This window comes from Lithobates pipiens, unplaced genomic scaffold, assembly GCF_037356315.1.
Source record: "Lithobates pipiens isolate NorthernLeopardFrog02 unplaced genomic scaffold, aLitPip1_a1.2 Scaffold_30, whole genome shotgun sequence".
NCBI classification, from domain to species: domain Eukaryota; kingdom Metazoa; phylum Chordata; class Amphibia; order Anura; family Ranidae; genus Lithobates; species Lithobates pipiens.
The window spans coordinates 11,434,167-11,451,057 of NW_027507791.1; the positions used below are offsets into that span (position 1 = coordinate 11,434,167).

Here is a 16,891-nt window from a genome sequence, read left to right on the forward strand (position 1 = left end):
AGCCGCTGCGCGCCCCCGGGGACGTGCATTGCGGCGATCGTAGTTGCGGTGTGCCAGTCTGACACACCGCAACTACGATCTCGGTAAAGAGTCTCTGATGGAGACTCTTTACCATGTAATCAACCGTGTCCAATCACGGCTGATCACAGTGTAAATGGGAAGAGCCGTTGATCGGCTTTTCCTCACTCGCGCCTGTCAGGCACGAGTAGAGGAAAGCCGATCGGCTGCTCTTCTGACGGGGGGGGGGGTTCTGTGCTGATCGATTATCAGTCCCACTGTACTGAATCAAAGGCCTTCTCTGCATCTAACGAGGCCACCGCCTCCCTAGTATTTTGGTCTCTGAATATTGCTATATTGGTGTGGAGCTGACGAATATTTACATCTGTACCCTTGTCCAGCATAAACCCTGTCTGGTCGCCATGAATTAGGGAGAGTATTACTACATTCAGTCTATTGGCCAAGTCAGGAATTTGGCATCCACATTGAGTAAGGATATGGGCCGATAGGATGAACACAATTCTGGATTCATCCCAGGTTTAGGCACTACAACGATCACAGCTTCCATCATGGGAGACACTGTTGCTCCAGCGCTTTAGTAAGCGTGAAGTAATAGTACGGGCCCACTATTTCTAGGTTGGTCTAGTAAAACTCCATAGGGAGTCCGGGGCCTGGGGTCTTGCCTGCCTGCAAAGATTTAATACCTCCTTGGACCTCTTTCAGCGTAATGGGGTTCTCAAGAGTCTGACTAGCCTCACTTGTTAAGGTTGGAAATTCTATCGTGTGGAGGAACATCACTCAATCTTCTAGGGGGTATGTTGCCCTGGAGGTGTACAGATGCTGATAGTGCTGCTCAAACCTGGTATTAATTTTTGTAGGGTCTGAGAGCAAAGTACCATCCTCATCTCTTATGTTCGCGATATAAGTGCTCCACGACCCTTCAGTTGCCAGCCACAAGTCTACCTGACCACTCGCCCTGCTCAAAGATGTTCTGGGTCTGAGCGAGGAGGAAGCGCTGGCAGGAAGTGGCACCAGTTCCCTGTAGGTGGTAATCATGTCAGCATATGTACCTTGGTCAGCGGAGTCTGTGTACCTAGCCTCCAATTGCAGCACTTGTTTCTTGGCTTCTGATAGTTCCAATCTGGATTCTTTCTTCTAACTTTGGAAATGTTGACTATATGTACCTCGGGCATATGCTTTAAATGTGTCCCATACCACGGCTGGGGGAGCCAATTGGTCATTATGTGTCCAGTAGTCCCTAAGCTCAGATAACATTAGTGGTGCCATCTTCTCATCTGTGATCTAGTGGATAGAAAGTCTCCACAGTCCCGCGCCAGCTGCCCCGTCTGTGTGGAGGTCCAGCATGACTGGAGCATGGATCTGATATGCCTCGCGGTAGGAGGTACACTGCATTCGCCCTGGACTGATGTATATTAGATATATGCGAGACAGTGTTGTGTGTGTGTGTGTGTGTGTGTGTGTGTGTGTTGCAGAATGACATGTAAATTGTCTACCATGCAGGTATTTACACCTCCACGTGTCATGTAGACCATATAGCTCCACCCAGCGAGACAACGCAGAGTCGGTCGTCTGGCCAGGGCTCAACTTGTCAGCATATTAAAATCGCCCACCAGAATAAAATATTGGCTGTAGGATAAGTAGCAACAATGGCCTGTATTTTATGCAAGACTACCATACTTGCCGGCAGGCCTATGACCACCTCATCAAGTCTATCGCATATAGCATGTTTAACTACATAATGTCCATCAGGGTCCAGGCGGAGATCCACCAGCACAAAGGGGAACGCTTTATGGATTAAAACACTGACCCCATGGGAGTGAGAGGAGTAAGTTGAGTGAAAATGGGATCCCACCCAGGGCTTTTTTAGGGAGAGTGTTCTGGACATATGTGCGGGTGGTATTTCTTTAGGTATGAGAGGACCAGGGATCTTTTGAATTGGGAGTTTAACCCCGCACATTCCAGGATATCACCTTCAGGGGGGCCATAGTGGTAGGAGAACATTAATTGCACCTCCCTCACCGTCTGGCCCTCCACCTAGACCCAAGAATGAGATCAAATATATAAGCATTTTTCCCAGCCGTGTCTATACCCCACAGGATGTGTCAGGAATAATCTTAAGATTTCAAAATATGCATCACAAAAATAAACTTTACTGTTGAACATAACCTATACCCCACGCCACCCCCTGAACTTGGGTGCCTTTTTGATATCCCAAACAAGGCATGACTTTCAGTCTCTGGGAGGCAATGCACCAACAGGGCGCCTAGGCTGAACAATAGAGTGCTCACAAACTGGCCAGCAACTGTGCTGCCTGCTTATCAAACAGTATCTGGATTGAAAGCAAGAAATTGTTCTCCCCGCGGGAAGAGTTTTTCACCCAGGTAGTACTGGGGGCACATTCTTTTCAGTAATCCGTAAAAAATAAAAAAAATTAAAATAAAAAAAAAAGGTGAAAACAGATATGCAAATCTGAACGGAGATAATAAAAATCAAGCAAAAAAAGAAAAGGTAGTATTAGAACATCAGTCTCCATCTTTCTGTACTGTGGTGGAGGATCATATACTGTCATTATGGGTAGGAATCCCCCTACATTGAGGGGAGAGACCCCCTGCTTTGAAGTATGGCTAGTAAAGCGCTCAGCGATATGTTCAGTAAATGGGTAGGATTCGATGGTGGGTTCCATAAGTAGGGGAGAGAAGACAGGAACTCCCACCAGTGGGGAAGGCTTACAATGCACTAATCAATATCTAAGATCCATTAGGTGTAATCGGCAGTGCACTGTACAGTACAGGGACTCGCCCACCAGAGAGAGGGAGCCGAGGCATCCTGGCATCCATAGTCTCAGCGCTGCAAGAGGGACTCCAGCCAATTGGCAGCATCTTCAGGGGCTGTAAAAAGGGGTGGGTTTCCCCATCTTGAACCCGTAGTCGGGCAGGAAAGAGCATGCTGTATTTCAGGCCTTTTTGCTGCAGAGCAAGTTTCACATGGTTGAATGATTTGCGTCTCCACGGAGAAGTCTGGGAAGATCATTAGGCGTGCTCCCTCAAAACATAGAGCCTCAATCTTCCTGCTCTTCCATAGAACTGTGTCCCTGCCATGGAAGTTCAGGAGTTGGAGGATGAACGTGTGTGCTGGGGCACCTCGGGCAGCTGGCATCCTGTGGGCACGCTCCACTACGAAGAAAGGGGAGAATGTCGTCTAGGGGAACAGCTGGCGGAGGAGGTGCTCAATGAAGGCAGCGGGGCCAGGTTCCTCAGACCGATGATATGGAGGTTGTTCCTCCGGTTTTGGTTCTCGGCGTCCTCAGCATGATATTCAAGGGCTTTGACCTTAGTAGTGAGGGTGTGAAGGGATGATGTGTGGGCTCAGTAAGTCTTCAGTGTCCCCCACCCGGTGCTTGACCTCCGTCAGTCTGGCCCTGAATTTGTCCATGTCTTTCTGAATGAGACCCATCTCCAGCTATATAGTGTCTGTTTCCCGTTAGTGTGGTTTTGGTGGGTATTTATTGCCTGCATTAGGATGGTGAAGTGATCTTGGTCTTGGATCGCTGGGTCCACTTCCTCAGTTTGGGACGCCATGTTGGAGAGTTGGCTGGGCCCGGCTTTTCCGCCACGAGGTGGAATGCGGGTCGGGAATGATTTCTTGTGCACTATCGCTTTTCGCTTACTGGGCATACCAGTCCTGGGAATTCTCAGCTGCACTTCTGTAGGTCCAAAGGCAAGCAAGTCTGGAGAGAAAAGGGATAATTGGCAGGCAGGCTACTGGAGCTCCTCAACCATGCTTCCACTCCGGTCGCCATCTTGGACGTGCCCAGGTTTATGAACATTTAATTTTAAGGACAGAGGGATGGGGCTTGTTCACACTTGCAGGAGTCCTTGCCTCCTCTTAGTGGATCGCTTTTCAGAAGGCAGCTGGGAGGCAATGTGTTGGCACCATTCCAGGTTTTTTATTCTGAAAAACCTTTTGCATTGCATGACTTGTATGCAGTTGTGGCGCAGCCCCGTTAATGTGAACGTATCAAGTTTTGGTGGCGGTACAATAATGGGATATCATTTTTGCCACGCTATATGTACCGCCACATTTGGCTGCCATCGTAGCTTAAGGTGGGTAGTTGGGGGTGATAACCACTGACACGTTAACAGAATACCTTTTTACAATGGCATTTAAAAGTGGGTTGGGGTATATTAGGCAGCAAGTTAACATGTTGTTGTCCAATGGTCATATGAGCATCAGGACTGGACCACACAAGTATGAGGTGTTGACTTGGCCTTCAAAGTCTCCCAATCTCAATCCAATTGAGCATCTGCAGGATGTTCTGGAAAAAAAAGTCCAATCCATGGAGGCCCCACATCACAACTTGGAGGACCTGCTACTGATGGTGCCTAGGTACCACAGCATACCTTCAGAGGTCTAGTGGGATCCATGGTGCGATGGGTCAGGGCTCTTTTGGCAGAAAAAGGGGGACCTACTCCATATTGGGTGGTCAGTGTGTGTTCCCCTTTCCCGTCTGTTCTTGGTCTCCTGTGTCTAATACGGATCTCTGAATACCTGGCGGTCTTGCGCTGTCCCCGCTTTTCCTAACTTGCACTTCCTCCTCATCTTATTGCATTATCTTTTGATCTTTAAATTAATTTTGAAGATCCGGGGCAAATAGAAGAATCCCTTTCAAAGCTATAATCTTTTTAGGTAATCGGTCCTGGCTGCTTAGTTGCTTACCCACCGTAATGCCAGCCATATACTTTTTATTTTTATTTTTTTTCTCTCAGCAGATGGGGTGAAAGAAAAAGTAGAATTTTTTTTTTAGCATGTTAGAGCGGATGGACGATAACATACAACAGCCTCTGAATATCTGAGATTCACTGTGTATGGATGGAGACACTTTTTGATTCTAAGTTTTCTGCCTGGCTCCTTCTCTTATTTATTATTATTATTTTTTTTTTAAATAAAGGATGTTGGGGGAGGTGGCCAACAAAACCATCCACTAAGCAAATTCCTTCAGTTTCATCAAGAACCTGAAAAAATGTGAACAGTGAATGGCCGGCATAAGTGTCACCCTAATGGAGAAACCTTTTAGGGGGTTCATATTTTAGCATCTAGCAAAAGTTACAAAACCTAGTTATGGTGGATTGACCCGTTTTTAACTTTTTATTAGAAAATGAGGACACAACAGATGGAGTATAATTGGTGGCTATGAATGATGTGAAGCATTTCCTTTCAGTCACTTAAACTCAAGAGGGTCAGGGTGCAGTGATTATAATGCAGCTTTGAAATCGCAGTGCTTTATAGAGCTACTGCTAAAGTTCACACTGCCCTCTAGAGGCACATGCTAATAGTGTATGTTTTTTTTATTTATTTATTTTTTTCTTCCATAGAAACCGAGGATATATATATATATATATATAATTATTTTTACATTTAACCATATTTTATTCCCATTTGATCGTGTGTGTGTGTGTGTGTGTGTGTTTTTTTGTTTTGTTTTACCGTGTTTAGAAATTGCTGCACAAATACCGTGTGAGATAAATAGTGTTCTCTAGGGTCTCTGCTAAAAAAAGAAAAAAAAAAAACAATGTTTGGGGGTTCTATGTAATTATCTAGCAAAAAAAAGATTTTTACATGTAGGAGAGAAATGTCAGAATTGGCCTGGGTGGCAAGTAGTTAAAGTATAATATTGTGTGACATATAAAAAATTGCAATTCCATTTTTTTTTCTTCCTCCTAGGGCTGTTGTTTTTAGAAAATATTAATATCTGGGGGTTCTAAGTAATTTTCTAGTAACGAAAAAGCAAATTTCTTCCTTCTTCCTTTTTTTTTTTTTTTTCCCCCCGTTTGTCGGAGTTGTCTTGGGCAGCAACTGGTTAACATTTTCTACACCCCCTCTTCTTTCTTCTTCTTCTTCCTTCTTCTTCTTCTTCCTTCTCCTTCTCCTTCTTCCTTCTTCTTCTTCTTCTTCTTCCTTCTTCTTCTTCCTTCTTCTTCCTTCTTCCTTCTTCCTTCTTCTTCTTCCTTCTTCTTCCTTCTTCCTTCTTCTTCCTTCTTCTTCTTCCTTCTTCCTTCTTCTTCCTTCTTCTTCCTTCTTCTTCCTTCTTCTTCCTTCTTCTTCCTTCTTCTTCCTTCTTCTTCCTTCTTCTTCCTTCTTCTTCCTTCTTCTTCCTTCTTCTTCCTTCTTCTTCCTTCTTCTTCTTTCTTCTTCTTTCTTCTTCTTTCTTCTTCTTTCTTCTTCTTCCTTCTTCTTTCTTCTTCTTCCTTCTTCTTCCTCCTTCTTCCTTCTTCTTTCTTCTTCCTTCTTCCTTCAGGGCAACAAATGTCACAAGGACTGCAGAGCCACTCCATAGTATGCTAGCTCAGCATGCTTGTCAACAGAGATGGGAGGAGTTGGCAACACTGACTTGTGTGTTTGACACCCAGATTCATTTATATTTCCACATGACTGTAGCTGGCTATTGTAGTTTTAGGTCAGCATAGTTTAGTAACCTGGCTGTCTTTTTAGAAATGTTAGTACTAAATTGTAGTTAGTCATTGTTTTTGTATTTTCTACTTCACTTGCATAAAGATTAACGCCAATGTATTTGTGTGTGTTTGGTTTGTTTTCTGCAGAAGTGGCAAAAACCTGCCAGGAACGGGAGAACCTTGGCATGCTAGTATGGTCTCCTAACCAGAACTTGTCAGAAGCCAAATGTAAGTAGGAAGAAAACTACAGAAATATCGCAATGTTTAAATGTTTTACCTTGGAGATAATAAATATAAGTAGTTTCCAAATGTTTTACCCTATAGGTGTGTGTGTGTGTGTGTGTGTATATGTAAATTTGAAAATTTATATATATATATATATATATATATATATATATATATATATATATATATATATATATATATATATATATATATATATATATATACACACATGGGGCCAATTAAAAAAAAAAAAAAAAAAAAAAAAATGAATGCAGAAATCTTGGCTCACTGAAAAGTATGTCCATATACAGCATAGTATGCACTCAATACTTGGTCTCCGTTTGCATGAATTGCTGCATCAATATGGCGTGGCATGGAGGCGATCAGCCTGTGGCACTGCTGAGGGGTTGTGGAAGCATGGCATGCGCTAGAATTTCCTGGTAGAGGACTGCGTTGACTTTGGACTTGATAAAATACAGTGGACCAACACCAGCAGATGACACGGCTCCCCAAATCATCACTGATTGTGGAAAATGTTGCATTTCATTTGGCAAAGTCCCAGAGTCTGGAGGAAGAGTGGAGAGGCACAGAATCCAAGTTACGTGAGGTTCAGTGTGAAACTTCCATAGTCAGTGATGATTTGGGGAGCCGTGTCATCTGCTGGGGTTGGTCCACTGTGTTTTATCTATTAAAGCAATCTGGGCTTCCATAACACCTCAGCACAGTTTCGCAGGCTGATCACCTCCATGCCACACCGTATTGATACAGCCATACATGCAAAAGGAGCCCCAACCAAGTATTGAGTGCATACTATACTGTGCATGGACATACTTTTTCGTAAAAGCCATAATTTCTGTATTAAATTTTTTTTTTTTATGGTCTTATGCAATATTCTAATTTTCTAAGATACTGAATTTTGGGTTTTCATTAGCTGTAAGTCATAATCGTCAAAAAAAAATAAAAATGAAATAAAAATGCTTTATGTGTCAATCTGTGTGTAACGCATCTATATAATCTAGGAGTTTCACTTTTTGAAATTTAATTACTGAAAACGTTTTGATATAATTTTATGAGGGGTGTGTGTATAGATGGATATAGAGAGCTATATCTCAAATATATTAAAAATAAAACTGTGCGTATAAGTAAAAATTATATAGATAAATGAGAGGGAGAGAGAGGGAGATAACACCCCTCACATTTTTGTAAATATTTTATTATATCTTTTCATGTGACAAATGAAGAAATGACACTTTGCTACAATGTAAAGTAGTGAGTGTACAGCTTGTATAACAGTGTAAACTTGCTGTCCTCTCAAAATAACTCAACACACAGCCATTAATGTCTAAACTGCTGGAAACAAGTGAGTACACCCCTAAGTGTAAATGTCCAAATTGAGCCCCATTTGCCATTTTCCCTCCCTGGTGTCATGTGACTTGTTAGTGTTTACAAGGTCTCGGGTATGAATGGGGAGCAGGTGTGTTAAATTTGGTGTTATCGCTCTCACTCTCTTATACTGGTCACTGCAAGTTCAACACCTCGTGGTAAAGAACTCTCTGAGGATCTGAAAAAGAATTGTCGCTCTACATAAAGATGGCCTAGGCTATAAGAAGATTGCCAGGACTCTGAAACTGAGCTGCAGCACGGTGGCCAAGACCATACAGCGGTTTAACAGCACAGGTTCCACTCAGAACAGGCCTCACCATGGTCAAACAAAGAAGTTGAGTGCACATGCTTAGCATTATATCCAGAGGTTGTCTTTGGGAAATGGATGTATGAGTGCTGCCAGCATTGCTTCAGAGGTTGAAAGGGTGGGAGGTCAGCCTGTCAGTGCTCACACCATACCGAGTAAACTGCATCAAATTGGTCTACATGACTGTTGTCCCAGAAGGAAGCCTCTTCTAAAGGTGATGCACAAGAAAGACAGGAAACCATTTGCTGGAGACAAGCAGACTAAGGACATAGATTACTGGAACCATGTCCTGGGGTCTCATGAGACCAAGATAAACTTATTTGGTTCAGATGGTGTCAAGCGTGTGTGGCGGCAACCAGGTGAGGAGTACAGACAAGTGTGTTGCCTACAGTCAAGCATGGTGGTGGGAGTGTCATGGTCTGGGGTTGCCTGAGTGCTGCTGGCACTGGGGAGCTCCAGTTCATTGAGAGAACCATGAATGGCAACATGTAATGTGACATACTGAAGCAGAGCATGATCCCCTCCTTTCAGAGACTGGGCCCCAGGGCAGTATTCCAACATAACGGCCCTAAACACACCTCCAAGATGACCATTGCCTTGCTAAAAGAAGGTAAAGGTGATGGACTGGCCAAGCATGTCTCCAGACCTAAACCCTATTGAGCATCTGTGGGGCATCCTCAAACGGAAGGTGGAAGAGCGCAAGGGCTCCAACATCCACCAGCTCTGTGATGTCATCATGGAGGAGTGGAAGAGGACTCCAGTGACAACCTGTGAAGCTCTGGTGAACTCCATGCCCAAGAGGGTTAAGGCAGTGCTGGAAAATAATGGTGGCCACACAAAATATTGACACTTGGTCCCAATTTAGGACATTTGCACTTAGGGGTGTACTCACTTTCGTTGCCAGCGGTTTAGACATTAAGGTCTGGTGTTATTTTGCGTTATTTTGAGGGGACAGCAAATTTACACTGTTATACAAGCTGCACACTCACTACTTTACATTGAAGCAAAGTGTCATTACTTCAGTGTTGTCACATGAAAAGTTAGAATAAAATATTTACAAAAATGTGAGCTTCTCATACACTGTGGTTCCTCAGTCAGGTTGGTTTCTATATATATCTATCTTATAATATAATATTGACAAGGCTGGAATTGGTTGTGAGAGCCAGTACTGGACCCCAGGCATTAGTAAGTGCCTGACATTTAAGTCAGGTACAGTATTTGTGCTGTAGTAAAAGCCAAAAACAAACGGTTTCTCTTTAAGCTTCTAGAGTCTGCTTATCTATGACAGCTATGTTTGATAGTACAACTGATTGTCGTGGTCTCTCCTGCTACACAGTTTCGTTGCCTCTAGCAGTATGGCAGCTTCACTTCTCCAGTGCTAAAATTACATGGAACCTTTTCAGAGGTCGTCAATTGACTGCGTATGCAGTTTGCTTTCTGCTATCTCTGGGGTTCAGGGTGTCTTCCTGACCATCTATCCGGCTGTAATGTCCTAGACAGAACTTGCCTGACTTCAAAATAAATCATTGCCATCAATGAGTGAAGCAAACTCTGAAGCTAATGTAAGGTGTGCCCTCTTTAGGGCCAGATAACCATTCATGTGCGAGTTTCCCCTACCACATAACAATTAAAATATGATTAACTGCAGAATTTTTTACAGGTAAGATTACGATTTTAGATGAAGCAAATTGCCCCCGCCCTTCTCCTTTCCCTCTTCATACTTTGAAGAGATCTGGAAAATGTGTGTTAATGGACCCTGAGGGCTTGTTAAAGGAACACTGACTGTACTAATGCAGCATAATGTGCTCCATACCATTGGTGTACTTCTATTAACTAAAACTTTTCTGTTGCTGCTTTTCAGTGGATGAATATATCTCTGTTGCAAAAGAGAAGCATGGATACAACATGGAGCAGGTATTCGTCTTTCTCTTCCTCCTTTATTAAAAAACAAAAGCACATATACATACAGTATGTTAGTCTTTTTAAAGTAAACCCTGTAGCTTGTATAACAAAATTCAGCCATAAGAACTTTATAAAAGGGGTAGCTTACCTTCTTGTATATCTTGGCTTCTTGCAGAGTTAGGAGCAACATTGCCATCCAGCACTTCCAATGTTCCCCTGCTAAACACTAATTTTATCCCATCCGCACTGATGTCTCTTCTTCGAGATGATTGAATGCATATTCAAATTCACTAAATTACTTAAATTGTGCAAAGGTTTAGGCCCCTTTCACACTTATGCGACCTGAAAGTCACACGACTTTGCCACGACGTGATGCAATGCCTGTGTATTCTTGAGGTCTATGGACCTCAAGTCACATCAAAGTCAGACCAAAGCAGTGCAGGGACTACGTTTGAAGTCACACAGATATGACTGGTACTCATTGGATATCATGGGGTACGACTTGTCCTGCGACTTTGCAGTGGCAAGTCGCACAAGTGTAAAAGGGCCTTTATAGTAAACTCTTAGGTCAATGTTAAATTTATTTAAATTTTTAGATTTCTACAAAGCCTTTTCTCCGGTAACAATAAATAACATTTCTGAAGAAAAGCTATATGTTTTTAAAGTGGTTCTAAACATCAAGTGTGTTTTTTATTTTATTTTTTACTTTTATAACTAAAGGCAAAACTTTTTTTCTGCAGTTTTGGATGGAGAGGGATTAGAATCCCTGTCAGTTTTTATTATATATAGATAGTAATGGAGGGAAATCTTCCAATGGGGTCGCTAGTTTTGGTGACCTGGGGGTCCCCAATGAATTTCCTCTCGCTTCCAGTTTTGAAATTGGACAGAAAGTGAAGGGAAATCTCTACAATGGGACACAACTGGTGGGGGAGAAATCAGGGGTTATAGCCCTCTCTTGCTCTAGCAAAAATGTATTGCTAAGGGCAAAATCCTTTTTTGGAATATGTCAGGTTTTTTGTTTTTTTGCTGTTTGTGCCCCTATTGGGTAGATTCACCCTCTCTACTTGCCCTATTTACTGTTATAATTGAAGTGAAAGTAGCAGAAAATGTAACATTTCGGGTTGTCATCAGAACAGTGAAAAAGGGAAAATCTTCTTCCAATGGGGGCACTAATTCTAGTGACCCTGGTGAAACACCAGGATTTCCTCACTTTTTCTTTTTGGGATTTCCTCTCATGTCCATATGTGTGTGTGTGTTTTTTTTTTTTTTTTTTTTTTCTCTTTTTTTCCCCTATGGGACACAGATGGCAAAAATACTGACGGGTTATCGCCCTTCCTTTATCCATAGTGGAAAAAACTTTATGCCTTTTAGTTCTACTTGGGCTGCATTCAAACCTGTTTTCAGTGGCCCCTAGTCGCATTTAATTATTAACAGGGATCATTGAAATTAATGGAATTTTGCTTGTTGAGCATCTTCGAACATTAAGTTACAAAACACAGTAATTAATGCAGCTGTAAGGTTAATTAGGATTTAAAAAAAAAAAAGCTACCTATTCAGCCCCCACCCTACAGTTACCTGGCTTCTCTCTCACCAATCAAGCGCTGTCCTGGCTCCAGCTTTGTTCTGCTCCTCCTTGCTGGTTTCACAGGATACTCCAGAGCAGCAGGAGCTATAGGCTCCTTCTGCTGTTAAGGGTTCAGGGGCGTGGCTTATTGATTTTGTGTGTGCTTATGGACACCCGGCTTAGGAGTGCACCCGCACATGTGCCCTCACCCATAGCACATGGCAGTGAGCATCCAAAGGAAGGAGCAGCAGACAGTGGTAGTGGGGGACCTCCAAGTAGCAGGTAAGGGACCACCCTTAGGCTCGGTTCACACAGAGGGCGATGCGACATGACTTGCCGTGCCGCGACCTGACAAGTCGCCCCCGTTCTGTACTACGGAACCGTTCTAAGAGGAGCGACTCGAGTCGCTCCGACTTAGAAAAAAGGTTCCTGTACTACTTTTGGGCGACCTCAGGCGACTTGCATTGACTTCTATACAGAAGTCATTTGCAAGTCGCCGCTGAGGTCGCGGCAGGTCGCGGCGCGGCAAGTCGTGTCACCCCCTGTGTGAACCGAGCCTTACCCTTATAATATCACGTTTTAATAAACCTAATATAATAAGCCTTGAAAGTAAACAATGTCCAATTAGAAATACAGTTGGGATGCTGTGCAAAATCTGTATAAAAACAGAATGCAATGGCTTAAAAAGAAAAAAAAGAAAACCTATTTCACATGTTCAAACTGAGAAAAGGCACCAATTTCAAAATCAAAATCAAACATTCAAAGTCATTGTAAAGGCAGAGGGCATTTTTATCTTTATGCATTCTGTGCATTAAAGCGGAGGTCCTCCAACCAATCCCCCCCCCCCGTTTTTATTTTTAACACAGACATACTAACAATCTTACACCCACTTGTTAGGTGAGCTATGTCCCCCGATCTCCATTTTCAGATCAGAAACAGTTTAAAAAAATTGTGCATGGCCAGTTCCATCTTGCTTGTGGGCATGTGAAGCCCACAAGCATTTACTTCCTGGATGCGGTGAATGCTGAGCTACCAGCATTCACCGCTCGCTCCCACTAATGCCCAGTGTTAACGCAACGTAAACTTCCAGGTAGCTCCCAGGAGTCAGTGCTCCGCCCTTCCAGAATACAGTGCGTCAACAGGGATACAGTGGGGATCGAAAGTTTGGGCACCCCAGGTAAAAAAGTGCATTAATTTGCATAACGAAGCCAAGGAAAGATGGAAAGATCTCCAAATGGCATCAAATTACAGATTAGACATTCTTATAATATGTTAAACTGCCCCCTTTGCAAAGCTGAGACCTGCCAGTGTCATGGATTGTTCTCAATATTCGTCTGGGAAGACCAGGTGATGTCAATCTCAAAGGTTTTAAATGGCCAGACTCACCCGACCTTGCCCCAACAATCAGCACCATGGGTTCTTCTAAGCAGTTGTCTAGAAAACTGAAACTGAAAATAGTTGATGTTCACAAAGCTGGAGAAGGCTATAAGAAGATAGCAAAGCGTTTTCAGATGTCAATATCCTCTGTTCAGAATGTAATTAAGAAATGGCAGTCACCAGGAACAGTGGAAGTTAAAGCAAGATCTGGAAGACCAAGAAAAATATCAGACAGAGCAGCTCGCAGGATTGTGAGAAAAGCAATTCAAAACCCACGTTTGACTGCACGATCCCTCCAGAAAGATCTGACAGACACTGGAGTTGTGGTACACCACCCCACTATAAAGAGATACTTGTACAAATATGATCTTCATGGAAGAGTCATCAGAAGAAAACCTCTTCTACGTCCTCACCACAAAAATCAGCGTTTGAACTTTGCAAATGAACATATAGACAAGCCTGAGGCATTTTGGATGAGGTTAAAATAGAACTTTTTGTCCGGAATGAGCAAAGGTACGTTTGGAGAAGAAAGGGCACAGAATTTAATGAAAAGAACTTCTGTCCAACTGTTAGGCATGGGGGTGGATCAATCATGCTTTGGGGTTGTATTGCAGCCAGTGGCACAGGGAACATTTCACGAGTAGAAGGAAAAATGGATTCAATAAAATTTCAGCAAATTTTGGATGGTAACTTGATGCCATCTGTGAAAAAGCTGAAGTTGGAGAGGATGGCTTCTACAAATGGATAATGATCCTAAACACACCTCAAAATCCACGGGGGATTACATCAAGAGGCGTAAACTGAAGGTTTTGCCATGGCCTTCACAATCTCCTGACCTCAACATTATTGAAAATCTATGGCTAGACCTTTAAAAGAGCAGTGCGCGACAGACAGCCCAGAAATCTCAAAGAACTGGAACACTTTTGTAAGGAAGAATGGGCAAAGATACCTCATACAAGAATTGAAAGATTCTTGGCTGGCTACAAAAAGAGTTTACAAGCTGTGATACTTGCCAAAGGGGGCAGTACAAGATATTAACTCTGCAGGGTGCCCAAACTTTTGCAGACGCCATTTTTTTGTTTTCTGTAATTTTGAAAGTGTAAATGATGGAAATAAACATGACACATAAGAATGTCTAATCTGTAATTTGATGCCACCCCCCCCCCCCCCCCCAATTATTGTCCGAGACAGACAGCAGTACAGTGCCATTGGCTCCCCGCTGCTGTCAGTCAAGTCGGCCAATGACTAGAGAAAGGGGGCTGGGCCGGGCCACCGCTCAGCATCTGAATGGACACGCAGAACTGAGACTCGACTCAGGTGCCCCCATAGCAAGCTGCTTTCTGTGGGGGCACTCAACAGGAGGGAGGGGCACCGAAAAGGGACTTGAGAAGAGGAGGATGTGGGCTGCTCTGTGGAAAACCATTACATGGAGGAGGTAAGTATAACATGTTTGTAAAGTCTTTGGTATTTTTAACTTAACCACTTGCCGACCGCCTAACGCCGATGTACGTCATCAGAATGGCACGGGCAGGCATAAGCACGTAGATGTACGTGATTTGCCTCCCGCGGGTCGGGGGCCCGATCGGGCCCCCGCCCGGTGCCTGCGGCGGTCGGTTTTCGTTCGGGAGCGATCCCGGACGAGGGGACGGCCATTCATTCATGGTCACCCCCTCGCGATCGCTCCCGACGAATGGAAATCCCCGGTGACATCACTTCCTCTCCTGTAATGTAAACACAGGAGAGGAAGTGATGTATTCTCTCCTCCGTGTCGGTATTTTTCGTTCCGACACGGAGGAGAGCGGATCAGTGAGTTGCACCAACACATCCCACACACAGTAGAACATGCCAGGCACACTCACACCCCCCCTTTACCCCCCGATCACCCCCCCAATTACCCCTGCCCCCCAGTCACAGTGACACCAATGTCATTTTTTTTTTTTTTTTTTTTTTTTTTGCATTGGTGTCATTTGTGACTGTAATAACTGTTAGGGCAGTTAGGGTTAGCCCCCTTTAGTTCTAATGTACCCCCCTAACCCCCCCAATAAAGGTTTAACCCCGTGATCACCCCCCGTCGCCAGTGTCACTAAGGCTGGGTTCACATTGCAGCGGTTTATGAGAACGAATGTGATTCGCACCGCACTGCAGTGCAAATCACATCCGATCTCTGTGCGATTCGAGTTCAGCCATTCGCCGCACCCGCCGCACCCGCCACACCCGCCGCACCCGCCGCAAATTCGCACGGGACCCTTTTTTTGGCCCGCAGCAGAATCGGATCGCATGGGTGTTCACACCATGCGATCCGAGTTTGCAGATCGCACTGCGATATGCGAACTGATCTGGGGGTGTCAGTAACATTTCACTGACACTCCCAGCAGTTCGCATAGGGCAGTGTGAACTGCCGCCGGGAGGCATGCGATGCGGGAACCCGCCGCGGATTCGCGGCGTTTCCGCATCGCTCCAGTGTGAACCCAGCCTAATAAGCGATCATTTTTCTGATCGCCGTATTAGTGTCACAGGTGACGCTAGTTAGGCAGGTAGGTATTTAGGTTCGCCGCAGCTTTTTATAGCGCTAGGGACCCCCATATACTACCGCATAAAGCCCCCTGATTGCCCCCTAGTTAACCCTTTCACCAGTGATCACCATATAACTGTTACAGGTGACGCTGGTTGGTTAGTTATTTTTTTATAGTTTCAGGGCACCCGCCATTTATTACCTAATAAAGGTTTAACCCCCTGATCACCCGGCAGGTGTCATTTGTGACTAATAACTATTAGGGCAGTTAGGGTTAGCCCCCTTTAGTTCTAAGGTACCCCCCTAACCCCCCCAATAAAGGTTTAACCCCGTGATCACCCCCCGTCGCCAGTGTCACTAAGGCTGGGTTCACATTGCAGCGGTTTATGAGAACGGATGTGATTCGCACCGCACTGCAGTGCAAATCACATCCGATCTCTGTGCGATTCGAGTTCAGCTATACAGATAGTATGGCTGAATTCGTGTCGCACCCGCCGCACCCGCCGCAAACTCGCACGGGACCCTTTTTTTGGTCCGCAGCAGAATCGGATCGCATGGGTGTTCACACCATGCGATCCAAGTTTGCAGATCGCACTGCGATATGCGAACTGATCTGGGGGTGTCATTAACATTTCACTGACACTCCCAGCAGTTCGCATAGGGCAGTGTGAACTGCCGCCGGGAGGCATGCGATGCGGGAACCCGCCGCGCATTCGTGGCGTTCCCGCATCGCTCCAGTGTGAACCCAGCCTAATAAGCGATCGTTTTTCTGATCGCTGTATTAGTGTCACAGGTGACGCTAGTTAGGCAGGTAGGTATTTAGGTTCGCCGCAGCTTTTTATAGCGCCAGGGACCCCCATATACTACCGCATAAAGCCCCCTGATTGCCCCCTAGTTAACCCTTTCACCAGTGATCACCATATAACTGTTACAGGTGACGCTGGTTGGTTAGTTATTTTTTTATAGTTTCAGGGCACCCGCCATTTATTACCTAGTCTCACTAGTGTACCCCTAAATTTAGGGGTGTCTACTTTCTAAAATGGGGTCATTTGGGGGGGGGGGTTTGTGCCATCTTGGCATTTTATGGCCTTCAAAACTGTAACGCCCTTAGAAAGCCTGAAGGCGGTGCTTGGTTTTTGGGGCCCCGTACGCGG

General features: G+C 44.4%; 1 protein-coding gene across 1 annotated transcript in view; it reads left to right on the plus strand.

Moving 5' to 3' along the window:
• The first annotated feature begins 3,284 nt into the window (after positions 1 to 3,284).
• Positions 3,285 to 16,891, plus strand: part of RCOR1 (REST corepressor 1) — a 46,231-nt gene continuing 32,624 nt past the window's right edge. The window contains exons 1-3 of the mRNA XM_077465131.1: positions 3,285 to 3,360; positions 6,615 to 6,695; positions 10,244 to 10,296. Of these exons, the coding sequence (XP_077321257.1) occupies positions 3,285 to 3,360; positions 6,615 to 6,695; positions 10,244 to 10,296 (210 nt within the window). The remainder of the gene's footprint in view (positions 3,361 to 6,614; positions 6,696 to 10,243; positions 10,297 to 16,891) is intronic.